This window comes from Chanodichthys erythropterus, chromosome 15 (genome assembly GCF_024489055.1).
Source record: "Chanodichthys erythropterus isolate Z2021 chromosome 15, ASM2448905v1, whole genome shotgun sequence".
In the NCBI taxonomy this organism is placed as follows: Eukaryota; Metazoa; Chordata; class Actinopteri; order Cypriniformes; family Xenocyprididae; genus Chanodichthys; species Chanodichthys erythropterus.
In genome coordinates this window covers 27563491-27590863 of record NC_090235.1, presented here as the reverse complement: position 1 = coordinate 27590863, position 27373 = coordinate 27563491, and the positions used below count along the sequence as shown (strand labels likewise).

At 38.4% G+C, this 27373-nt stretch overlaps 1 protein-coding gene across 5 annotated transcripts in view; it reads left to right on the top strand.

Annotated features, from left to right (window-relative positions):
* The first annotated feature begins 2299 nt into the window (after positions 1–2299).
* Positions 2300–27373, top strand: part of fam49al (family with sequence similarity 49 member A, like) — a 37400-nt gene continuing 12326 nt past the window's right edge. The window contains exons 1-4 of one of the 5 annotated variants that reach the window (XM_067410912.1): positions 2300–2556; positions 14008–14100; positions 20597–20677; positions 24818–24939. In XM_067410912.1, coding sequence (XP_067267013.1) covers positions 20608–20677; positions 24818–24939 — 192 coding nt within the window. In that variant the 5' untranslated portion in view covers positions 2300–2556; positions 14008–14100; positions 20597–20607. Of the gene's footprint in view, positions 2557–6576; positions 6607–14007; positions 14101–15055; positions 15216–20596; positions 20678–21107; positions 21188–24817; positions 24940–27373 lie in introns of those variants that run through there. The other 4 variants (XM_067410913.1, XM_067410909.1, XM_067410910.1 and 1 more) reach the window with 4 other exon arrangements.

Below are 27373 nucleotides of genomic sequence, written 5' to 3'. Positions count from 1 at the left end.
CAAGCCGTACTACGTCTGACTTTCTTCTTTCTGATGAACACAATCTGAGTTATATTAATAAATATCCTGATGCATCCAAGCTTTATAATGGCAGTGAACGGGACCAACGAGTATGAGGCTCAAGAAAGTGCATCCATCCACCATAAACGTACTCCACACGGCTCTGGGGAGGTTAATAAAGGCCTTCTGAAGCAAAGCGATGCATTTGTGTTAGAAAAATATCCATATTTAACAAGTTATTAAGTAAAATATCTTCCACTAGACCACCTTCCGTATTCAACTTACGAAGAAAGTGCAGTTCAAAATGCTACGCTACGTCCTGCACGTTCCATATTCAACTTATCTTCCATATCTAGCTTCCACCAGACTGCCCTCTTTATTCAACTTACGAAAAAAGCACCAGTTACACTTTTTTCGTAAGCTGAATATGGGGGGCGGTCTGGCGGAAGTTAGTTATTTTACTTTGTGATCATCAGAAAGAAGAAGGTCATATACACCTAGATGGCTTGACACCTATAGGAGTGAGTAAATCTTGGGGTAATTTTCATTTTAAAGTGAACTAATCCAACTTGTTGTATGAGTTTTTAAGTGAATATTTCAATAATTTAACAAAACAATTCCATGTTCACAGTTCTCTAATGTTGGTTAATGGTCACATGACATATGCAGATAAACAAATTTAATATTTTATCTATTTTAGTAAGTTTTATTATGACTCATCCTGCATGGCATATCCAAATCAGATTCCTTCTAGAATGATAATGCCTTCCCACCTATTTCTGACTAGAAATGGCAAGTAGCAAATCATCTTCTGACGTACACTAAACACTACTGCCATTTATTTTTTTCATGAAAATTCCCAACTTCCTGTTTCAAAAGGACACTGACAAATTAACCTTGGTTTATGTTGCCATCTGCTTACTTACAGAACATCAACAAATCAGTATACATACACTCTAAAAAATGCTGGCTTAAAAACAACCCAAGTTGGGTTGAAAATGGACAAACCCAGCAACTGGGTTGTTTTAACCCAGTGGTAGGGTTAAATGTTTGCCCAACGTGCTGGGTAGTTTTACTTAACTCAACTGTTGTATAAAAATGCTTAAAATGAACCCAAAATATGCTGGAAATTAACATTTATTAATATATTTAATATATTAATATTATAATATAATATATTATTATTATTAAGATAATGAATAATAAACAATAAACATGTATTAAATTGCTTATTAATAAATGTAGACCTTTTGATTATTATTGTTGCCTCTAGTAATCATGTGTCTGATTTTTAATTTCTCACCTATTTTGGTTTCATTTTAAGCCAGCCATATAGTCATTTTTAATCAGTAGTTGGGTTAAATAAAACTACCCAGCAGGTTGGGCAAAAATTTAACCCAACCACTGGGTTAAAACAACCCAATTGCTGGGTTTGTCCATTTTCAACCCAACTTGGGTTGTTTTTAACCAAACATTTTTAGAGTGTAATGTGTTAGTTTTGTAAATTAAATGAAGTTGGCTATTTAAGTAACCTACACACAAAAAAAAAATGGAGTAGAAACAATTTTCACTCAGAAATTCCAAGTAATTTCACAATTAACTACAAATAAACGTCAAGTAACACACTGAATTAAATGTGACATTTTAAAATAGAACAATCTTTGTTTTACCTACAATTTTGAAAAATCATTTTTACTGTACTGTAAATCCAGTACCCTGGTTTGCTTGAATTTAACCTACAATTTACATCCGAGGACATCTTCATAGCTTTCCTGTTGTGCCAACATCAGTCCTGTGCAAGTCTACATTGTTGAATGTCTTTATGTATATAATAGTGGTTTGAATAGTGACGAGCACAAACAATAGCTATACTGGCCATTAGACGTGCCTCATTTCACCTTCCCCATCAGCACGGCGATTCATCAGCTTTTCGGAGGGGCCACGTCCATGTCACCCACCAACACAAACACACACACCTGCTGTTGTAGCCTGAAGGAGAAGGGTTAATTCCCCCCACCCTTATATACACAAACAAACAGCACTCGTGCAAACCATCCACTCGCATACTCTCACACTCTTCCCCCCCAACAGTCAGTTGTTAGTTAGGGGGAGGGGGTGTGAAGGGGAGAGGCTAGCGGAGGTCTTTGTGAGAGAGAGAGAGAGAGAGAGAGAGAGAGAGAGAGAGAGAGAGAGAGAGAGAGAGAGAGAGAGAAAGAGGAACAGAGCGTTCTATTTCTCATAGATGAGCAGCTGCTAGGCAGGACTGTCTTGAAAGCAGAGAGACAGTGAGAGAGACCATTTGGTGCCTGAACGAGAGCGAGGGAGGGGGAGAGAGAAACGCACACACTCAGCGTGAGCTTGTGGTTTAAGCAGACACTAGCCGTGCGTTTAGGGAAACCCACAGTCTCAGCTCCCTGGGATAAAGGAGTGTTGTTTCTGGCCCTGCTCTTTTTCCCCTTTTCATTCTTTTATTTTACTCCCTCCATCCTTTCTCTTCTTCCTTTTACCTGCGGAAAGAGCTGGACCACTGTTTTCTCCCTGAAACACACCGAGCCGGTAAGCGGGCACGCTATCTATTTCTGTTTCCTGCTTTTCTGTTTGTCAGTATCTTTTTTCTGCTTCATTCATCCTTATTGCTTGGGTAGAGAGAGATGGAGTTGATGTGCTAGCATGATACCTAGGTGATGCCGTACCGGCATCCGTCGCGGCCGGCTTATACTGGGACTGGGTGCGGAAGAAGGAGGGATTGGAGGAGAGGGAAGGGGGTGTTCTACTTTTTCAGCCCCACGATCGGTCAACTGGGGCTCGTCCTCTTTCACTGCAGCACATGGCAGAATACACACACTGACACACAAACACACAACACTCCAGTTGTATTACACATACGTGTCCTGTAAAACTAACCGTCTGCTTTAGTAGGGCTAATTAACGCACCTATTAGCCGAATCAATACTCATCCTCTCATATTAACTAAGGCCAGTGGTGCATAAGGAGGTGTAAATAGAGATGTTCTCGTTTATCAACCCTTTTGTGGACATAGAAGCATGTTCCCTTTAAGCATAGAAGTGAAGGCATAGAAATGGCATTTTATTCCCCGCTGACATTTGCAGAGGCATTTGCTGTAAACGATAAACCACACAGGGCTAATTAGGTTGCATGCTGTTGTATATGTGTACGCTTGTGCATTGTTATAGCTAAAAACATGTAGCATGTGAACGGCTGAGAGAAATGAATGAAATCATGAATGGAGAAATGAACCACTCCTTTTTTCGATCCGTTCTCGTTCTCATGAGCGGGATGTGGAAGAGGAAATTCACACCTGAGGGGGGAAGAAAGAGGTAGATGTATGAATGAAGCCCTAGAATATAGAGTCTGGTCATACATGTCCGGATATGAATGATTTCAGTTGTGGAAAGACCCCAAACATGTCAGGAAAAAAATGGGTTGGGTGGCTACAAGATCTGTAATATAATGAAAATGAATTTGCAAGGGTAAAGAACAGCTTTGGTTTTCAATCATTATACAAAAACAAAAAAATCATTGTTTTTTTGAACAAAAAAAACGCAAGTGCCAACTAAAGAACTTGAATCATTCAAAATTTGATGTGTAATCTACTCAAAATGAGCCTGATCACCGTTAAAATGCACATAAATGCTGTTGACAGCAAAATATAATGCTTATGTGCATATTGCAAAGGTACTGTATGTATTGTATGTCTACTAGCACTGACCAAAAATGCTTTTTCAACCAAAAAAGTTCTGAATATTATCATTAAATTACTACATACCTCATACCTTGATGTGTACTACATACACATCAAGATATCAGTGTAGCACAAATATATGTTTTAGCCTTATATGAAATCAGTCTGAGGCTGAAAATGTATTTACTTCTCTGTTGCTAGGACACTCCCTTTGAACATTTTATACGAGGCCTCTGATTGGCTGCAGCCAATGATGCAAGTTTCTCACCCCAAATCTTTCCCCTTCGCCCATGGAAACATGCCTGTCTGCATTTCTTCCTTTCCTTCTGTCTACCTCCATGTCATAGATCATCTGAACCTTGTCTCCATCCTGCATCTCTCTCATCCATCCCTTCTTTGTTACAATCAGGCTAGATGGATAGAGGGATGCTACAAAGCTGAACCTTCTCTTTGTTGTATTCTTATTTTAGAAAAGTGTATATAAAAAAGAAAAGCATCAAAGCTCAATACAGTAGAAGCAGTTCATTCTCAGTGTTCTGCTCTCTGCTGATGTGTGATTTCTGCCCCTGTGCTGGTGGCAAAGACTCTGACCCCCACCTCCACATGAGCATTATATATGTGCTGTACTGTAAGTGGGTCAGAGTAGAAAGTGTGGCATGTCATGTGTGTCTCGGGGAAGTGGCCTGACTGGACAGTCATATAGAGCGTGGGAAACAAGAGAGAAGGGGGCTAACCTTGACACAAGCTTCCACCATCTCCACTGCAGCTTGACCCATGCGTGCATTATAATGCATATGCATCAAGCTTGGAGGCTGAATATCGTGCAGAATACCAAAAACTTTCTTTTGTCTAATACTCTGTTGTATAAGATCTAAACTGAATACTGAAATTATTATAGGATTAGTTCACTTCAGAATTAAAATTTCCTGATCATTTACTCACCCCCATGTCATCCAAGATGTTCATGTCTTTCTTTCTTCAGTCAAAAAGATTTTAAGGTTTCTGAGGAAAACATTGCAGGATTTTTCTCCATTTAGTGGACTTCAGTGGGGTACACCGGGTGGAAGGTCCAAATTACAGTTTCAATGCAGCTTCAAAGGGCTCTACACGATCCCAGATGAGGAACAAGGGTCTTATCTAGCAAAACAATGTAATTTTCTGAAAAAAAAAAAAAAAAAAAAAAATATTTTAAAAAAAAAGTCTAAATTTTATACTTTTTAACAATAAATGCTAATCCTGCACTGCTCTGCGATCCACCACGCATTATGTAATCACGTTAGAAAGTCAAGCGTGATGTAGGTGGAAGTACCGCGGTAGGCTGAAAAACACAAAATCATCCGATATTGTTGTTTTACCTTTTTTGTAAAGGCCGTTTGGCCTTATCTTTGCATGTTCGCTTTGTAGACACTGGATCTGTATTTTCACCTAAGTCACGTGTGTCCTTTGTAACGTGATTACGTCATGCGTCGCGGATCGCAGAGCAGTGCAAGATGAGCATTTGTGGTTAAAAAGTATATAATTTTTATTTTTTTTAGAAAATGACTGATCGTTTCACTAGATAAGACCCTTAATCCTCGTCTGGGATCATGTAGCGCGCTTTGAAGCTGCACTGAAATCGCAATTTGGACCTTCCACCTGATGTACCTCACTGAAGTCCACTATATGGTGAAAAATCCTGGAATGTTTTCCTCAAAAACCTTAATTTCTTTTCAACTGAAGAAAGAAAGACTTTGATGTCTTGGATGAAAAGTTAATTATCAGGAAATGTTCATTCAGAAGTTAACTAATCCTTTAAGTGTAGCTTCAACTATCTAGCTTCACTTACCAAACAGAATAGCAAAAAAAAAACTTTTATCAAACAGGTTTTCCCAAAAGGTGTTCTGGTTCTAAATTTCCTTTTGTTATTTAAGGGACAGTTCACCCAAAAATGTAAATTCTTGATATCATTTACCCTCATGTTGTTATAAATTTGTATGATTTTTTTTTTTCTTCTTCTTCAAAACACAAGAGTTTTTGAAGAATGTTGGTGTTCAAGCAACAGCAGATCCCATTGACTTCCATTGTATGGACAAAAAACAGATTTTCAAAATATCTTCCTTGTGTATCTGTATATGTTAGGTCATATATGATTCAAAAGGAACACCATGCTAAGTGACCTTTAGCTTAGAGCCATTTATCTCCATGAGGATGCTGACATCTTTCACGAGAGGCCTAATGGATTAACTTTGAAACCGCAAAAAAAAAAAAAAAAAAAAAAAAATTAAACAACCTGATGAATCAAATCTAACTAAATCCATACAATTGATAACCTGTGTGCTATCAAAATTCTTAATTAATGTCTACACTGCTAAGACATTTCAAATAAAAAAAAGCCATTCTGAAGTATAAAGGCACACATACTATTTTTGTATGGATAGTCTGATCCCCTCTTAAAGTCCCACTATACTTTCACTTTAATGACTTTAATGACTTACAGGAATAATACCACAAATTTTGCCAATGGATCTTATAGCATATTAATGGAGTTTCAAAAGGAAGCTTAAAAATTTGTCTCGCTAAACGAGGTCAGGCTCTTTATCAAACTTTCTTTAATGCTTATAATTAATTGAAAGAATTTGCAACTTCATTTACCCTCAATGTGTTTAACTGTAAGGAACGTAATTATGATTGATTTAGCCATTTTCAAGATCAGTGTCTCGCTTCAAATGCAATCCTTCAAATAAATTAAACTATTTTCCTACGTACATATAAAAATGATGCTATACAATATGTACATCGCTCAGAACAGCTGTCACAGGAAATGGTTACAGATACTATATTAGGTCATGGTGACCTATGTCCACATTTTGATTTCCTACAGGCCTGAGGCGAGAGGAACGGCTGAGACAGCGCTATTTGAGATGGTATGTCTATCTGCACCCATAGCATGTAGGCCAGACACTTTACACTGATGCAGACTCATAGATCTCTTTCAGAAGGACAATATGTATCTAGATGACAGAAGATAGTCTCAGGACCTTTTTTGCTTTTGCATGCATTTTATAATCAGTGCATCACCACCTTCGGGAATATGAGAGTTGCAGAAGTATCTACTGTTTGTCAGTGTCCTTTGTCCTGATGTCTAACATGCTATTATGGAAACATCTTGCATAAATTTTAATATTAAAATGATTAAGTGTAGCTTCAATTATCTAGCTTCACTTAACAAATAGAATAGCAAAAAATGACCCACAAGGCTAGTTCACACTGGTTCACACTATTGGGGCAGTGAGAACTAGACTGCTGTACAAGACCAAGACTTTTGTTTTCGGCAGACAGGCTCTGAAGGGCAGAGGCAAAGTGAGTGATGGTAGAGCTGATACCCAGTTTCTCATCTCCTCTTATCTGTCTATCTACCCTGTAAAATCAGAGCAGTGAGAAAAGGAAAGTTGCTGCCAGACATCCCACCAAACGCTTTGATGAGCAATCAGAAGCTTGAGGAGTTCACACAAACCCAAATATCCTCGCTCCAAGTTTTTAAACTGGGTCATATTGAAATTCCCATTAGTTATGGGTATCAGAAGCCTCCTTATCATGCTGTGCATCTAAAATTTGTAATTGTTGATATTATTTAATGGACCCTGACCTAACACGAACTAACAATAAAAGTTGTGTTTTTTATAAATGAATGTTAAACAATTTACATTAATAAAATACTGTAACAAATCATTTAAGTAATAAATTAAAATATTTTGTTTTATTTAAACTGATTTAAAATGAATGCAAATTAAACATGACATAGACATGAAATAAAAATATATACTAATGTTAATTTAAATAAAAATATTAATGTAAAGTTTAATTTTAAAGTCCTCCTGTAGTCAATCATTCTATCCCTTAAAACTCATCGTTGATCACCAAAATGACATATTTAAACGTTTTTTTTCTGTGAAAAAAAAATTTCTTCATGCCTTAAAATAGCTTAAATGTAACTCTACATCCTTGCCTCATTTAATATACGCAGATCAATGAATATGCAAATTAGCCCCACTTCAACTCACGTCAGCTCAGAGATCCACTCAGTCGACTTACTGAAGTAAACGCTGCACAAATGATATCATTCTTTACAACATCGGACACATAACGGTAATTAATATGGTTAGACTTTTGCTTGACTGTGTTATCAAACAGCTAATAATGTGTTGCTAACGTTACACAAACCATGTTCCTGTTCTTAATCTCAGAATCAGACAGCTGCCTTCTAACAATCAGTATCCTTACAAACGCACCATATTACTAAATCTACGTGATTTTTCATATACACAGAAAAATATACCGGAATAACCTGGGTTCTCTCACGTGACGTGATTGGTTACAAGGTAGTTTGTGATGTCACAGACACTAGCGATTTCAAACCGCAGGTCAGTTTTAAGGAGAAAATACTCAGCAATGGTGTTGACATATGAATTTACACATGGTTTGTCTTAAAGCATGTTAAAAACACCACATAGACATATAAACAACATTAAAAACTTGGTTTTCAGCACAGGATGTCTTTAAGGACATTTTTGTTTGCTTTGATACAAAAATCTGTGATGATCGCCACATGTTCATCAGTATAAACCTGCATCTTAAAGGGTTACTTCACCCAAAAATAAAAATTATGTCATTCATTACTCACCCTCATATCGTTCCACACTCGTAAGACCTTTGTTCATCTTCGGAACACAAATTAAGATATTTTTTATAAAATCCAATGGCTCAGTGAGGCCTCCATTGACAATTGATAATTAGCACTTTCAATGCCCAGAAAGCTACTAAAGACATATTTAAACCAGTTCATGTGACTACAGTGGTTCAACCTTAATGTTATGAAGTGACAAGAATACTTTTTGTGCGGCAAAAAGCAAAAAGACTTCATTCAACAATATCTAGTGATGGGCGATTTCAAAACACTGCTTCATGAAGCATCAAAGCTTTACAAATCTTTTGTTTCAAATAAAGTCACGTGAACCACTGAAATTTCGAAACGTTTTGAAACACTGATGATGTAACAAAGCCTCGTTTACTGAAATCACGTGACTTTGGCAGTTTGAAACACACTCCGAACCTCTGATCCGAAACAAAAGATTCATAAAGCTTCCAAGCTTTATGGTCTTTAAGGTCTTACGGATGTGGAACGACATGGGGGGTGGGTAATTAATGACAGAATTTTCATTTTTGGGTGAACTAACCCTTTAAAGCAAAGTCATCTGATAAACATTGCTTTAGGATTCCTATTTCTCCCCAAACTTTTTTGAATATTACAAAAACCTTTTGATCAGGTTAATTGTGGCTAGCCTGCTAAAAAGGCCTACATAGATGTTTACCATCATAAGTTTTGGATGCAGTTCAAGGGTTGCTAGTGTGCCGAGCAAGACTACTTCGGTTCACCAGCTAGACCGACCAATATAAACCAGCTTGGACCATTGGATATTCATGTTTGTTCTTTTCCAATTGATTCTGAACTAAAATATCAGGCATGATGGGTGCTTTATTCCAAGGAGATTGCAAGTGCTATATTTAGCGTCTGGTTTTGATCCGTGACATTGAGCAGGTGTGCTCAACACAGGGAGCAAGAAGGCAAGAAAATGGGTGAAACAGACACAAACTGGCAGGTAGACCTCAGTGCAATGTTGTTTGGGTGATGAGCTGCCAGAATGGCTCAATCACACCAATAGCAGTGACGATTTGTAAGGGTCTTTTGTTTACATGTCACAAAGGGTGAAGACAGTGATATCACAACGCATGGGGCACGTGCCTGTGTTTAAATGTGTGCGTGTGCACAGGTCATTCTCTTAATGATGCTTTTCAATGTTTTGCTGACAAAGTTGCTACTAAAAACATAATAGCTACTCTCAGGGGATGTTCTGTTTTTAAAAACAAGAGATAAAAAATGAGCCTGAGGATAGAATTTGGTTATTATGAATCTGGATATTGCCGCTGTATTTCTATTAAGAGGACAATGAAGCAAAACAGTGAAATCAAAAATCCATTTATCCATTACAGACTGTTCGTTTGATGTTAGCTCATTGTTTTGGCATTATGTTTTGCTAATAAGGTTCTAAAATTGCAATTCATTGGAAAATTCCAAAATCTAAAGATTAATTTCGCTCTATAATTAAATTCCAGTCATCAAAAGGAATGAGCAAAAAGATGAGAGATTCTCTGCGATCAAGACTTTTGTCTCCTGTCAGCCCTTGAGCAAAGGCACACAATGCTAATTTGCAATTGCCCTGCTCGCTATTCTCCGGTCTCAGCCTTTTTTCTTCCAGTGCCATGGATGGAGAGAGAGCGTGGGGGAGGGGTGGCGGTAGAGAAATGTTCCCTTCTTTCTCTCTCCTCTTTCCAGTTCCTGCACTAGCATGTTTTGCTGTTCTCCAATATTGGCGTAGGTGACAAGGGGCCGATGATGGCCGAGCATCTTCTACCCTGTCAGCTGTAGCATCGGATTTCCATTCATTCGCTTCATCCGGCCCTGCCGCTGCCATCTCCCATCAAGCCCAGAGGCGAGCCCACTGTCAATACCGATTTCTCTTAGAGGACCCATCGTGCTAGGCTAATGCTATCTCCACACGCTGTAGAAGCTATAATGATACCCATTAAAAAGTTGGACATGTCAGACAGGAAGTGAGAGGGATAGGCAGAGTGAAAAAGAAAGAGAAATCATCACTACTATTATTCACTGCCTTCCCTTGTGAAAAAGAAGTACACTTTGGCATACTTTTGAAAAGAATACTTATTACGGAAATAATACACTTTCAAAGAATATATTTGATTGCGAATATATATATTTTAATGTGATTTTTATTGAAACTTGTATGTCATGTATTTAAATATATCTATAATTGCACACTTGAAATGTAGTAGCAATTTAGTATATTTAAAATGCATTAACTTAAAATGTAATATCGAATAACACACCACAGTTAAAGTTATAATCAAGAACTTTACATCAATTACTCACCCTCATGTCATTCCAAACCTGTAAGACTTTTGTTCATCTTTGAAACACAAATGAAGATGTTTTATATTAAATCTGAGAGATTTCTGTCCCTCCATTGACAGTCCATGGCATGCATCTACATTGATGCTTCAAAAAGTTCATAAAGAGATCATAAAACTAATCCATATGAATCTAGCGATTTAGTCCAAATTTACTGAAGACTCTCAATTGCTTTATATGATGAACATATTGAATTTAGGCTTTTCGAACATAAACAGAAGTTCAACCATATCTGCTTGACATGCAAAAATGTGATTTGATGAATATTTATATGTGAATAAAAGTCTAAATTAAATCTGTTCATGATATAAAGTGATCAAGCCTCTTTAGAAAATTTGGACTAACCACTCAATTCATATGGATTAGTTTTATGATCTCTTTATGAAGCGTCAATGTTTCAGTTGCGTAGGAACAGAAAGCTCTCAGATTTCATCAAAAATATCTTCATTTGTGTTCCGAAGATGAACGAAAGTATTACAGGTTTGGTAAATAATGACAAAATTTCCATTTTTGGGTGAACAAACCCTTTAAGATAAAACTATTAATTTGACATTATTACAAAAGTGCACTTAAGAAACAGTAATGAAAGTGTACTTTCTTTAAGTAGACTCAAATGGCCTTTTATTTCAGTAATATTATATTATCTGCTAGTACAGTTTAAAAAAACAAAACAAAAAACATCATTTTTTGAAGATTTGAAGTACACTACAAGTGCACATTCACTAAAATGAAGCACATATCTTTTTCACAAAGTGTTTCTCTGCCTGAGAATAATGAGGTGGCAAGAGTAAAATAGTGAATTTAGGTAAATTGTGCCACATTTTCACATTCCTGTCAAAAAGTAGTACAATTTTACTGAATTTATGAAAGCCTGACAATAAAAATGAAAAAGCTCTTTATCATTTGTTAATTTCTCTATTACCCACACACTTTCATTCTTCTTTGAAAGAAATACATGCTGAAAGTGCTTCTGTGTTTTAATTATATTAATGAGTCATTTTTGATAATGGCAGGTAGAATAATGTGGGCTAGTTTCTCCCATACCCATATAACTTTAACTTTATGAATTTAAATCATAAATAAACGATGCCCCCTCTAAAGGCGCATTCCGATCAAACAGATGGCTCATTCAAGGTTGATAATGTGTAGGCTTGGAGGCTTTTACTCTAGTTTGACTCTAATTTGCAAACCGCGTTTTCGCACATTCACATCAAGCCTGAATTTTGAATAAAAAAATTGGTTTCTATGGACCTATTCACACATTTACATGTATTCATTTGGTAGTCGCTTTTATCCAAAGTGACTTACAAATGAGGAACATCACAATCAATTTTCCATAAGAGCTTAAAATATTTGCAGATGTTTTTATGTACAGATTGTGCAAATTGAACCTTCAGGGGTTCAACATCTTATCACTGGGGGCAGAACCCTTAAAGGGACAAATTTGTACCTTATTTACTCCTAAAAGTTTCATAGTAGTACCTTAAGGGTACCCCTTAAAGGTACTAATAAGCACCTTTAGTGGAAGATAAGGCACTGCCCTGTAGTAGAGTCTATTCTCACTCATTTCTGCTTCGAAAACTGAAAATAAAGGCAACATTAGTGCACATGGAGCTATAAATGGTCTTTAAATGGGCTAAAATAACTTTAAGAGCCTTCTGTAAAGACTGAATGCAGAAGAGAACATCTGTTCCAGTTTCTCAGAGAGCTCTTTATTGTAATGCAAGTCCTTTAGATTAAGTCCTTTTAAAGTTACTGTGACCTGACACAGCATTGTTAGAATGTTTCTGGCAAAGGTCAGAGTTCATTAAGAAATGCTTGACCTTGTGTTTTGTTCACTGTGACATGAACATCAGTCAGACCTACATAGTACAAATCATTACAACTTTATCCTCTGACATTTAAACACTCTTTTTCTTCTGGGGGTGGACAGGTTTGATCTATGTACTAAACATGGTCTCAAAGGCATTTCTTGGTCCCAGATGACCCTGGATGACCCTGTCCTCAGCATGGTCATTAAGTCCCTCAATGCTGCAGTGAATTCAATTGCAGGTCATAAACCGCTGGACTATACTGAAACTCCACAGCATGCATCAAACACTGTTTTAAAGATTACTAGCTACTTTATAGAAAAACAAATGGTACTATCATTCAAAAGTTTGAACATTTGAACGGTATTGTATATAGGGTTGTCAAAAGTACCGACTGAAATTTTAAAAATGTGACCCTTGAGCGCTGTTGAGCGGATTCGTAAACACCTCTGATTGGCCATTGTGTTCACACGCTCATCAGATATGTCTGTGATTGGTTTCAATGATCAGCGCTTCAAAAACATGTTGTAATCAATGAAGTTCTTCACCGAGCTCTTACACAGATACACACGGGAGCGTTTGAAAGCAGGCGTTTATCATAAACCAGTCCACTGATAGAAGGCTCTTTCAAAACGCTTTCAAATTCAAACACTTCCATGCGTTAATCATTGTAGCCAATCACAGACATATCTGATGAGCACGTGAACACAATGGCCAATCAGAGGTGTTTACGAATCCACTCAAAAGCTTCACATTTTTTACATTTCAGTACCAACTTTGTACCGAAGTCAGTACTTTTGACAACTCTAATTGTATATATTTTCATAATCAGTGTGTCTATTGCATGAGTCAATGACAAAAGACACAATGTTTCCACTTTCTGGGAAAACGAATCTTCTTGCTTATTAAGCTTGCATAGAAAAAAGTAACAACTTTAAATTTCATACTTCACCTTTAAACAGTAGAACTGATTCTGAGTCAGCCTAGCCTACATCATGTTGGTGTGGTAAATGATCCCCAGATGTTATTCTAGTAGAAGTATCTGATCAGTCATAAAGCCACTGCAGTGAGCAGATCGCTTTGTGTGCTGCGTGATGCACAATGTGCTGCACACTGCCTCAGATTTATGAGGGACATTGCCGCATAATGCATCGAGCTAACAATTTACATGGCTTCTTTTTGGAAGGTTATACTGGGGTGGGCGAGTGTGTTTGCTGGATGTAATGATAGATTGGTGGCAGGCCATGCCACTCAAGAAATGAATCAGATTGTGACCTGTCGAATACATCCCATGAATCCCTCCCCAGAGGTTTATCATTTTATTGTCTGCCAGAGTGACTACTTAAAAACAAGCCTCTGTATGTAGGCACAGCCATAACCTCCATATATGACCCTGCCATATTGTTCCCATTCTGAGCCTTTTCTCCGAATCCAACTAATCTGTCTTTATTTCTTGTTGTTTCTCTCAGGTAGCGGAGGCTGATGCTGTGATACTGCAGGAGAAACATACAGGCTCTCATTTGATGCAGTGAAGTGCTCCGTGAGGAAAATCGCAAGCAAAGGTATGGACCAAAAACAATGCGGCCCCATTCGCCAAGCCATATGGCAGCATGTGTGAGAAAAAGATGTAAAAATAGAAGGCAAAAAGCCACAGAAGTGTCTGAAAGCAACTGCATTCTGTCTGCCCACTTTATGATGGCGCAGATTTTCTTATTGGTTTCAGCACAAACAGCAGAGTCACAATTCAATCAAAAATAGCCTACGAACAGATGCTATGTTGAAACATTTAGAGATATTTGTTTCCTTCTTTGAAGCAGTGCTTATTTAGTAGTCATCTCTTTATATCCAGTAATGAAATCATGAAAAGATATTTGAGATAAAAGCTTTACTGTTAAAGTTATGCAACATCCTGGATGTGATATTACAATAAATATGCATTTCCCTGGTCAGGTCTGGACTAGCCTAAGCAGATCAGAAAGGGACAGTGTGATATTGCTTTGTAAGCACACGATTTTTGCTCTAGTTTCTACCTCAGACAGTTGCCACCAGGGTCACTTCCTTATAACTAGTACACTGGAGCTCTGTTCTCAATATTTAGTTCTACAAACTCTGCTTTAATGAATTTCCTTTCTTTTTTTTAAGTTTTAATCCCAAACACACATTTTAATATCATATCATTCATTTCAAACCAGAAAATAGCAAAAAAGACTGGGTACTTTCTCTTATTGCAGAGCAACTGTGCTTTTTTTAAATTCAGCAGAGGAGATGATTCGTACACAGGAAACTGCAGCTAGAGAGTTCAAGCCATCGTTAAACCCCTGCACTAGAATAAGCCACCATTTTTCTAACCTCTCACCCTATCAAAACCAAGCGAACGCATACAGTGGCACCACAGAGAAACGGTTTAACCAGGCTCTTTTAAAATAAGCCCTGCCTTTAAATAGCAGTCAGAAAAAGAGAAGTGTGAAAAGAGCAGAGCGATGTTGAACGCAGAGCTGCAGAGGGGACCGTTGGTAAGGCTGAGAGGGTTCCTGTGGGGCTGTACGGCACGGACTCTTCACAGCTGGGCTCAGGGACAGCTCTGGAGGAGGAGTACAGGGGAGGAAGAGACTGAGATAGGAGTGGGAAACAGAAAGGACTAGCACAGTGAGGCTTTAAGGCAAAAAATTGTTGGCTGGTAAGTAATGGACAGTCATATATGTCAAGCTGTATGATTTTTTTGTTGACATGACACCTGCAGGTTGACAAATTCCTGAGTGAGACCTTTAGTCAGGCGCGATTGATTAAATTGAGGTTTACTTTATCCTATGAAGAAAATGGGATGACGATAGATAGATAGATAGATAGATAGATAGATAGATAGATAGATAGATAGATAGATAGATAGATAGATAGATAGATAGATAGATAGATAGATAGATAGATAGATAGATAGATAGATAGATAGATAGATAGATAGATAGATAGATAGATAGATAGATAGATAGATCTTCTAATAGACAGTTGGATACTTTAGACTCGGATTTGGCTGGTAGCTTATGAAAGCCTCAGATAGAGTACAGACAGGAGAGGCAATGTGGTCCAGCCATGGAAACAGGGTTCTACTGGTGGTTGCCAGGAGACAGGCAGAAGGGGGGTATACTGCCTCTTAAGTGATAAACAGGCTGAGAGGAGCCATCTTTGCCTTGTGTGCCATAAGAAAAGGATAGGGCTTGATATGAAGGATTTTGAAGGTGAAATATGAAACAGTCACATTCTTAGTTCAAACACTGCCAATATGCGCATTTGTGTCTCTTGGGAAATGGCATGATGGGTTGTACTATTACCAATACCATGATAATCCAGCTAGCTTATTTCTTGAATGTTTCTAGATAGCATTGTGTCCAGAATTATTCCTCTCTTGCAAGCTACTACCAAGAGAAGCTGCAACATTTGGTGTCCCTTCCCAACTGCAATTGATATTAAACACATGCAAATTGAACAAACTGAACAAACGGAACAGTTATGTTAATGGTACAACATAATGTTCTAACCAAATGCAATGTAATAAAGCAAAAAGCAGTTTTTGTCTAAGCCAATAATGAATGCGACAAGTGACAAGACGTTTTGTCAACTTCTATTTATGTCACTCTGGGTAGCCCCACCCACACTGAAATCTCAATGGGCTAAAAACATAATTATCTATTATTGTATCATGTCACATAACAACTTCACTGACAGTATGGACAATCAAATTCGCTAGAAACTATTAGTCACGGCTGGTTACATAGTGTTGTTACACATGGTTAGTTTGAATTCTGTTCATTCAATATGGTTATAACACACAATAGTAAATCACCACCAAAAAGTGTTTGTTCCTGCCTGTGTGATGTGTCATGACCAGTTATTTCTGCTCATTTTCCTGCAATACACTCAAATGCTGCACTGCAACAAACAATATGGTGACAGAAAAAAGACTAACATTATATTAACATTGTTGTGTTCGTAAGTGAATTGTATTGTAAAAAGGAAGTCTGAACTGTTTCTGAACTGAAGAGTAAAGATAGATGAAGTTCGCTACTCCTGTCTTGTGTTCTTAACTTAATTCCTGAGAGACACCACAAATTGGCGACAAGGATTAGACTTTTTTCTGCAATTGTCGGTCAAGAAGATCGCTGTTGCTAACGTGCCTTTCCCGAGTTTCTTCCTGCCTTGCCCTGGTGAGCCTGCTATGCCGTTCAGCACATGGTTGCAGATTTTTGAAAATGATCTACGGGTTATTGATGCCACAGGGGATGCCTGGCCGGACTAAAGACAGAAGGCTGTACTGCATCAATACCTCAAGATACAACGTATAAGGATGCATTGAAAGCCTACTTCGTACCAAAAGCTAAAAAGGTAGCTGAATTCCATGCCTTCTGTAATTGCTGTCAGGTGCCTCACATCATGAGACAGTTTTACAGTACATTGTGCTTTGTGAGAACTTGTTGTTTCATGTGAGTTTGGTGCCAGTAATTTGTGATCAGTTAATAGAGAATATGCTTAGCCCATGAATATGTGGGAGACTTTTACTAGAAACTGATTTTATACTGGACAGAGCTGTTATGTTAGCAAGCCAGATTGATTCTGCTGCCGATCAGGCTAAATCCATTTCAAATTTACGCCAAGTTACCACCCCTGTACGAGCAGGTTGTGGACATTACGCTAAACTGTGCCGATTAGCGCAATCAAATGCGCATGAGGTCCGTGAAATTGAATTACCAGAAGTTACTGTACTGTACACAGAAAATTCAGCTCATTTTCCCAGCATTATAAGCACAGTGACAATATCCTCTTCTGACTCACAGACTTGTGTGGTGGATTTGGTGGTTGACAGTGGGTCTTCCGTATCTATCCTACTCTAAAGCACTTATGCATGCCATTTCAGTAATATTGTGCTGTCGCAATCTACAGCCAGGCTTGTGATGTATTACAGTGGTTGGGTGTTTGTCAGCGAATGTTTCCCTACATAACAACTCAGTTCCTGCTACGTAAGGGACACCACTCATGGAGAGGGACCTAAGTCCTGCCTCTTCCCATGCCTTGTTCTCCTGTGCCAGTCTTTCAGTCCACAGTTGCTAAGTCAACTGAGTTTGGATGTGCTAAAAACTTTATACACAGTGTAAAGCTGGATAAAACTGTCACACCCAAGCACCAAAAGTAAAAAATAAAACCTCATAGCCTTTATTACTCACGACGGACTGTTCCGTTTTTGTTGTGATCCTCACGGATTGGCTTCAGCACCTACAGAATTTCAGAAGATGATGACCATTAAATTTGCCTGGATGACATCCATGGATGTGACATACAGATGCATGACAAAGCTGTCGTAAAATGACAAGAAACTGCTGGCTTGCATCTCAATATAAACAAGTGTCGCTTCTGGCAAACCAGCCTGCCATTCTTAGGTCATATTGTGGAGGATCTTCTTCCTGATGAATCATGTGTACAGGCGATTCTCAATGCTCCTGCACCTTCTGATGCCTCTACTTTGTGCTCCTTACTTGGACTGATATTGCCACCGTTGTAGCTCCAGTGCACATGCCTACAAGAGCCAAAGAATTAGGCAGGTCAAAAGAGGCTGAACAAAGTTTGACAAAAGTAAAACGGCTGCTAGCAAACAGCCCTGGTTTGGGATTATAGGACCCCACACTACGCATGACTCCACAGACACTTCTGACTGTTGTCTGGGAGATTTTGTCAGGTCAGCCTGGATGGCATTGAATGAACTGTGGCCTTTGCATCACGTACGTTGTATACTGCCGAGCATATGCCATGGTGGAAAAGAAGGCACTAGTATGCATATGGGCCATTGAGAGGTGCTGTACTTATCTGTGGGGCCGCGGTTTTTTCTCTACAGATCATCAGGCACTGACAACCCTGCTTACCACTAAGGGTGTTGGCTGTGCTGGACTTCATGGACTTTCTGCCACTTTTTATTCTCTGTCTGTTGTTGATGTTGATGATTGCATCTGCTGCTCTTTGATCTGTGCTGGTCTCCATAGTGCACAAAGGACATCAGGGAGAGGTGAGAACCAAATAATGGCTTTGTGATCTCTATTGGTATTGGTGGCCAGGGTTGGATGCTGAGGTTCATGATGCTGTCCGTTCCTGCTACATGTGTCAGCTCAATGACAAAGCTGTCAGGTCACATCATGTTCCTCTCCAGCCAGTGCCGCTGCCAGATGGACCATGGTGGAAAGTGGCTGTGGATATAGTCAGGCCATTTGACACTGCTGAGGACTTCTTTACTAACACTGTCAATACAGATTCTGTGTATTTGTTTCTGTCATCAGCCACCATGGAAAAACGGTGTTCAATTTATGTCTGCTGCTTTTACTGCTTTTCTGAAAGGAAGGAATAATCGTCACCATCGTTCTTCTCTCTACTATCCATCAGTTAATTCAATGGTTCAACCGTGTGCTCAAACACACTGTCCAAATGGCCATCCAGCACCATAAGCTATGGAAACCTATGGTAGCTGAATTCTTGCAGGTGTACCGTGCCACTCTACATGCTGCAACTGGTACTTCACCCTTTCAGCTCCTCTATGGCAGGCAAATGCACACAGAGCTCACTATTATAGCTCTCACTGATGCTGAGTGGGGTACTGGTACTCCTTGTTTCCAGGAGGAGATAAAGTGATGGGAAAAGAACCCCTTGCATGTTCTTAAAGGGGGGGTTGATTATGATTTCACTTTAACTTTAGTTAGTATGTTATGTTGCTGTTAGAGCATAAACAACATCTGCAAAGTTACGACACTCAAAGTTCAATGCAAAAGGAGATATTTTATTTTAAAGAATTCGCTGTTTAAGGACTACAACAAACAGTTGGTAGGGACATCAACAAGCCTCTTCCCGGCTTAGTGACATCACTAACCCTAAAATTTACATAAACCCTGCCCACGAGAACATGCAACAAAGGGCCTGAGGCCATGTTGGGCTGCTTTAGATAAGAGGAAGAGTTGTTGTAGTAGAGTGTTGTCACCATGCTGTTATTTTACACCAGACTGCTTCACAAACAAGGATCAATTCAACGCTGGATTTGCACTAAAGATTAACATGACGGAATATGCTAGTCAATGAGTTGAATCAACTCCACAGCAACTACATAAATTTATCCACTAGCCACTCTAGCTACATTCTAAAAGTTGTAACTTCTTCCTGAGTCTCTCCATCAGTGTCTGACTCCAGTTTGAACAATGCAAGGTTGAACACCGTTACTGACAATCGTCATTTTAGCTGCGTGAGATTTCAAGCTTTGTTGTTGTTCAGCAACTGAAGTGCGAGCTGTTATAGCTCTGGCCTCTTCTGGAAAGTGGACTGGGAGCAGCAGCTTATTTGAATTTAAAGGGAAACACACAAAAATGGTGTGTTTTTGCTCACACCCAAATATGTGCAAATTTGACAAGCTATAATAAATTATCTGTGGGGAATTTTGAGCTGAAACTTCCCAGACACATTCTGGGCACACCAGAGACGTATATTACATATTGTGAAAAGGGCATTATAGGTCCCCTTTAAAGGACACAGAAAGTTTACTGATCCTCTCACGGTTGCCAAAAGACTTGGGGTGGGTACATACGTTCTTATTGAAGGAAAGACATGGAATGCTTCCTTTCTCATTGCATTTCAATTTATGACAAAGCCAAGAAAAACTAGGAAATATATATATATATATATATATATATATATATATATATATATATATATATATATATATATATATATATATATATATATATATATAAAAATCAACTCATTCCTGTCCACACAACAAATATTACACAGCAAAGTTATATCACTCAAGTTTGGTCAAAAATTACTTTGTTGATGCTGACACAAGCTGCCTTTTCATTATTGTTGAAAACTAGCACTATTTTTTTCTTTTCCAGCATTTACCAATACACATTCTGGCCTCTTTCTACAGCATATGAAAACATCCAGTGTTTTTACAGTGAAAATACACAGGATTTTTGCTAATGATTATCATCTAGGTTGTGTTTTTTTGTACTATATGTATTTGTCTTCCTTGCCCAGGTTTGCCGGCCATGGGGAACCTCATTAAAGTCCTTGGCAAGGATTTAGAGAACTGTCCTCATTTTTTCCTGGATTTTGAAAGTAAGTGTTTCGCTGGTGTACAGTGTGTGTACGTGTGCTCAGATGTATATGTGTGTGATTGGAGATGGAGATATCAGGGTTGGAGCTGGTATAAACGTATCCTCTAGGTAGATTAAGACAGACTTTTGTTTTTGGAAGCCATTTCTTTTTGCTCTCTTAATGTGGAAGCCAACCAAAAGATCATTTATTTCCCTTCATATATAGTAAGGGAGCAGAAAGAAGGAGTTTCAGTGTGATCCATGTGACCATATCAACACCACCCGAGAATCTCATATATCCGGAGCAACACCTAAAGTCCATCCCAAACCCTATACGCCCGACCCCTCATCCCCAGACTCCATGCACATTCACACGAACACACACCCAACACCAGAGACACATCTGCCACACCTCCCATGACCCACACGCTTCTCCCTTCTCTCTGTTCCAGGGGGATCATGGGAAATCTCCTGAAACTGCTGGCTTGCACCGAACTTGAGCATGGCCCAATAGTTTTCCTTGACTTTGAACGTGAGACCATCAGCTTCTTATGTTTTGAGTTTGCTTTTCTTTCCCTTTTCATCACGGTTCCTCCTCATTCGCTGTCCTCTACATTTTCACTTCCTTTTCTCCGCCATCCCTCTGTTTGTGCATCAATGCTTGGCATTCAAGTGTTTTTCGGTGACCTCAATTTGTGACGTGACTTTTTTTGCGCACATCTCCAGGTCGACTGTGATCCGCTGAACTAAAGGTCGTTGTACGAATGCCATGCTTTTTTTTAGCAGTTAAGAGTGGGATGGAAATAATCACATAACACTTAACTTATCTCCTCTTTTTTGCCCAAACCTTTGCAGACTTGTAAAGTGTGTTGGCTTCATATTCTGTTCCTGTTTGTCCTTGTGTATCTGGATGTGTGTGTGTGTGTGAGTGTGAGTGAATGCATTATTAACCAGTCTGAGAAATTAAGGAAGTGGGAATGGAAGCTGCCTTTTGAAAGGGGAGCCTCAATTTCCTTGTTCTCTGATGTCGTGTTCCCTTTTAACCCTTACCTAAGCATTTCTCTCCCTCCTGAGTAATCCTTCCTTTTATGACACCTCTAACAGCTACATGCCTAACATCTCCTTATTTATGGAGGAAATAAAACTCCTGTCCTTCAAGTGTGAGAACCCGGAAGACTTGGAGCGGTTGTTGTCCAGTCCATAACATGAAATGTAGGCTGTCCTTCCTCTAAAAAAATAATTAAGTTGGCAGGAGATGCTCTTAAAGTGACACAGGCCATTCTGTATAATTCCTTTGCTTGTAATTCATTATAGGGTCAATGACATAAGTTCATTTTCTTCCAAATATATTGATTAATTGACTTAAATACGCCTCTCCTATGATGGACATGTGTTTCATTTCTATATTGAAATTCATTATGATATTTATTTGTGGGGCTTAAAGTGAAAAATGTCTCAGTGGTGTAAATGACCTGAGATCATAATAAGAAAAAAGTCACATTAAAAGGATAGAATATTAAAATAATAATAATTAGGCATAATATTTCTTTAAAAAGCAGTTAAGTTATTTTATTTAAAATATTATATTATATTATATAATATTTCATATCATTAATAAAATATCATTAAAGGGTTAGTTCACCCCCTCATGTTGCTCCACACCCGTAAGACCTTCGTTAATCTTCAGAACACAAATAAGATATTTTTGTTAAAATCCAATGTCTCAGTGAGGCCTGCATAGCCAGCAATGACATTTCCTCTCTCAAGATCCATTGATGTACTAAAAACATATTTAAATCACTTCATGCGAGTACAGTGGTTCAATATTAATATTATAAAGCGACGAGAATATTTTTGGTGCACCAAAATAGTGACTTATATAGTGATGGCCGATTTCAAAACACTGCTTCATTAAGCTTCAGAGCGTTATGATTCTTCTGTGTCGAATCATGATTCGGTTCGCGTGTCAAACCGCCAAACTGCTGGAATCAGGTGACTTCGGCGCTCCGAACCGCTGATTTGACACAAAAGATTCATAATGCTCCGAAGCTTAATGAATCAGTGTTTTGAAATTGGCCATCACTATATAAGTCGTTATTTAGTTTTTTGGCACTCCAAAAATATTCTCGTCGCTTTATAATATTAATATTGAACCACTGTACTCACATTAACTGATTTAAATAAGTTTTTAGTACATTAAAGGATCTTGAGAGAGGAAATGTCATTGCTGGCTATGGAGGCCTATTTTGGCTTCATTAGTGGAAGGTAGTCAAACTATTCATGAATACAATTTTTAAATAATGTTATATAAAAATATCTTGAAAAAGAATGATATGTACACTCACATGCATTAAGGTGTTAAGGAAACATGAAACCAACAAGAACACAAATATTACATTTCCAAGAACTCGGCACATGTGTTTTAAACTAAATCTTGACAATTCTTACTTGTCATTGACCCTATAGCAGAATCCATGAAATATAAAAAAGTAATATCAAAATGTTGAATACACGATCAAAACATCTGGACAACAGCTGCTCTCCTGATCTAGACTTTTTGAATTTGTGACAGTGAAACAATGACCACCTCTGTTACACAGCACTGGTTTACATTTCCTTAGTTCTGAAATGGGTTACTGTGCCCCTAATGGCATACATAAAAATTCAATAATATCTCAAATACAAGACACAACAACATATAAATAGTCTTTGAGCTCAACATCAGATCTGTTTTACTGAATTGCTGATACATGCGATGAACCAAAAGGTCTAAATGGTGCACTGCACAATAAAAGTGTGCAAAAGGGAAAGCAAACATTACAGTAATAATGTAACACTGATGCTAGTCTTCACACAATCTGTTCTTTGAAGATCACAGGCAGGATAAGCAAGCAGACCCGAAGGTGACATGTTTGGGAGGGGCCACTGACAATTACACTGAAGCGTAATGTGTGTGTGTGTGTGTTTGCACTGAAGTAGGTTTGCTCAGCTGATAGCACAAACATGTATGTGTGCATTCATTCAAACAGAGACAGAAAGACAGAAATGCATTGGTTTGGATGCAGTATAAGGGTGTGCATTTTTAAATTAGGCAGAGAGACCCCTGCTTCACGCAGATCACTTATCGTACTTATCAAGGCTTGGGGAGACTAAGAAGTCTGATCTAGCAAAGACTTTTAATGATGGCATTAGCCAAAATGCCCCTTGCTGCAGTTTTTACACTGTGTACACTCTTAAAAATAAGGTTCTTTATTGGTATTTGTGGTTCCATAAAGAATCTTCAACATCCATAGAACCTTTCCATTGCACTAAAGTTTGTTGAAGATGAAAAAGGTTCTTCAGATTATGTTCTTTAAAGAAAAAAAAATGTTTTTTTTAAGAATTGTTCACTGAAAAGTTTTTTGGGGAAACAAAAATGGCTCTTCTCCTCATTGCTGTGAAAACCTCCTTTTTGAAAGCTTTATTTTTAAGAGTGTATATCCTGTGGTTGAAAACTAAAAGATAGAGAGAGGTCCACCACCTAAATTAACATCCACCAGGGGGCGACATCCGTTTGCCTTTGCTTTCCTGCCTGCTGTTGTCAGCTTATTAATCAAATGTCTGTGACGCTCGCTGCGTTGGAAGCTGACGACTCTTTAAACCCATCCTAGCTTCGCCAGTGACTCCGCGTGGAGCTGCTTCATTGGCCTTTCGTTGACACTTCCCACTAGAGCTGTTAATATCAAGCCCAACAAATCCTAACACACACCAACACGACCTAAATCCTCCTCATGTACTTCTGACTCACAATAACACCATCATCATTACCAGATTAATCCATGTGGATTTATGGTTCCTATCTTTCAAAGCCCGTTGGAAAGAGCTTCCCCCTCCGGGTGCCAAAGAAAGAAGATAATTCAATGTTAGCACCATATTAACTCACACCATGAAGCTTTATTTCAATTAATTGCCCAGGTTTCAGATGTAACTCTGATTTGACTGGTTGAACACAATCCAAAACATAACTGTTACCCATCAGGACAGGAAGAAATTCTCAGTATGACGGTGTGACAGAGGTGATATGATATAACTCAGGTAGACCGAGCGAGGAATTGAAAAAGGTGTATCATTTAGGCATATGACTATCACATTCTGACTTAATTGATCTGACTTCTGCCCACAGATGCTCAGCCCACAGAGGCCGAGACAGCCGTGTGGAACCAGGTTAGTGCCGTGCTGGAAGAGGCCCATGGGATACTGGCAGAGTTACAGTCTTACAATGGAGCAGGACAAGAAATAAGAGAGGTAGGACTGTGACTCTAAATTTTTATATTTTCCGAAGAAACATTAGTTGTGTTTACCTGTGCAAAACATGGCGCTAGAGTGCTCTAGGGTGCTCTAGGTAGGGTGTTCTGAGTGGTTGCTTACTCATCCAAGTAAAAAAAAAAAAAAAAAAAAAAGCCAATCTAATTTTTGGAATCTAAGTATGAATTTTATTCATCCTCCAGGGTAATGTTGTAAGCATACATTTTCTCAACAAGCTGCATGATTTGAATTATTATGCCTGCACACAGTACAACTGATGTGGGCAGTGTCTGAATTGGTATAAATCTAATGAAAAATGTTATAAACGTATCTATTTTAATTATTTGCATAATATATACACTACCGTTGTAAAGTTTGGGGTCAGTAACATTTTTAATGTTTTTGAAAGAAGTGTCTTATGATTATAAAGGCTGTGTGTATTTGATCAAAATATTATTAAATATAATTTAAAATTATTTTATTTTAATATTTTTTAAAATGTAATTACCTCCAGTGATGACAATAATGATCCTTCAGAATTCGTATTATCAAAGTCCCTTTAAAGGTACAATTTGTGATATTTTTTTCCGCTAGAGGTCGCTAGAAGCCTATTCGAAACAAAGGCGTAGTTTGATGACGCCAAGTTTTAGAGCGGAAACTTGGGAAATGTGGTCTCTATCTCAACGGACGATGCAAAGGAATAGGGATTGGAGTCTGGAAGAACTCATGTTCGTGGATGCGATTATTAACGTTACTGTAGTATGAAGCAGAGCAGGACCGAGTGTTGCGGGAGCTGAACGAGGAGCTGGAGCGATTGATCAATACACGCCTCACAAGCAGCGGGACTTTTATTATGACACATTCGCCGGCGCCGCTTCCGCTTTTCCGGTCATGAGTTTACGGGAGCTGTCCTTGTCGACAGAACCAGCGGCAGATGGTAAACAGTAATTATGTTCCATAAATAAGTAACAAAATCCACCATAAAACGTGCAAGAAGTAAATAAGGAATTGCTTGAAGCAAGCTTGTGGTTTGCTGGACGCTAGACACTACTTCCGCATTTGTCCACGGCACTGATGTCATGTGGTTTCTACATTAGTAAAGGCGGTAACAAAGGTAACTGACGTAATTGACAGGAGACTGCACTGCCCTGTGTCACTGTTTAGAATGGGAATTTTCTCATTATTTACAAGTAGTTGAAAACATTAGAGATTCTGTTTGTAATCAGCTGGACAAAATATATAAAACTAGCCTAGTGGTTTTTGGATATTTTACTGCAAAGATTTTACATATTGTACCTTTAAGACAAGTCATTTCACTCGGCGGCCATCTCTCGGGCATACTGGGCATCATGCTGCTCCTATCTCTTTGAATGGGGAAACATCAAATTCTCCAAAACTGTTCGCCAACCTTACGATTAAATTTCCTATTTGAAATCACCAATGAAATCTGACAACAACTGTCTCATAATGGTTTTTCCAAACTCTCGAATCATGACAAAAAAAAAAAAAAAAATTTTCAGGCTGAATCAAGCTAATGCGCATGCGCAAACCTAAATGCGCGTTACTTGTGCTTCATTTCTGAGGCGCGCGTCTGACTGTTTCTATAGAAACCAGTGGTTCTAACGGCCGCTGCAGTGACGCGATGACTTTACCAGTCGGCGATTGGTTCTTATTTAGAAGGCGGGACTTATTCCGCCATATTGCGCGCGATTGCGCGTTACACTTTCTCCCATTCAAAACAATACGAGTGACATATATATATATATATATATATATATATATATATATTTATTTATTCCCCCCCCCCCCCCAAGAATCTTTAATGAATAGGACAGCTTTTATTTGAACTAGAAATCATTTTTGATATCTATGTCTTAACTGTTACTTTTGATCAGTTTAATGCACCCTTGCTGAATAAAAGTATAATCTTTTTGAACAGTAGTGTATTTCCCTCCCTTTTTTCAAGGTGAACATGATTTCACCGAGTAGAACTTGTTCATAAGTCAACATCAGTGTTAATCCTGGAACAACATTCCAATCAACCAATCAGATTAGAGGGATAGATTTATAGTTAATGTCAAGTTTAGGCTTACAACAATCATTCTTATTCACCTATCATTTCACTCTGGTTTTAGGGAAAAGTTATAGGTAAGGTTATGTTTAGGGGTTGGGATAAGGTTAGGACTATGTTTTTTTGTTTTGTTTTTTTGACAGGAATGTTGTTCCAGGATCAACAAAAGATGATTGATCCAGGAACATGTCTTACTTGGCAAAATCACAGTGATCTCTTTTCAATTCAGTGAAACTCCCCCCACATTCAACCGGGTGTGAGTTATTAGTAGTGTTGCTTTCCTTAGAAAGAACTGCTTACAATTACTTGTCCCAAGCCAGTCAGTTCACCTATTATAAAGCAAATAGGCACATAAGGCATAGG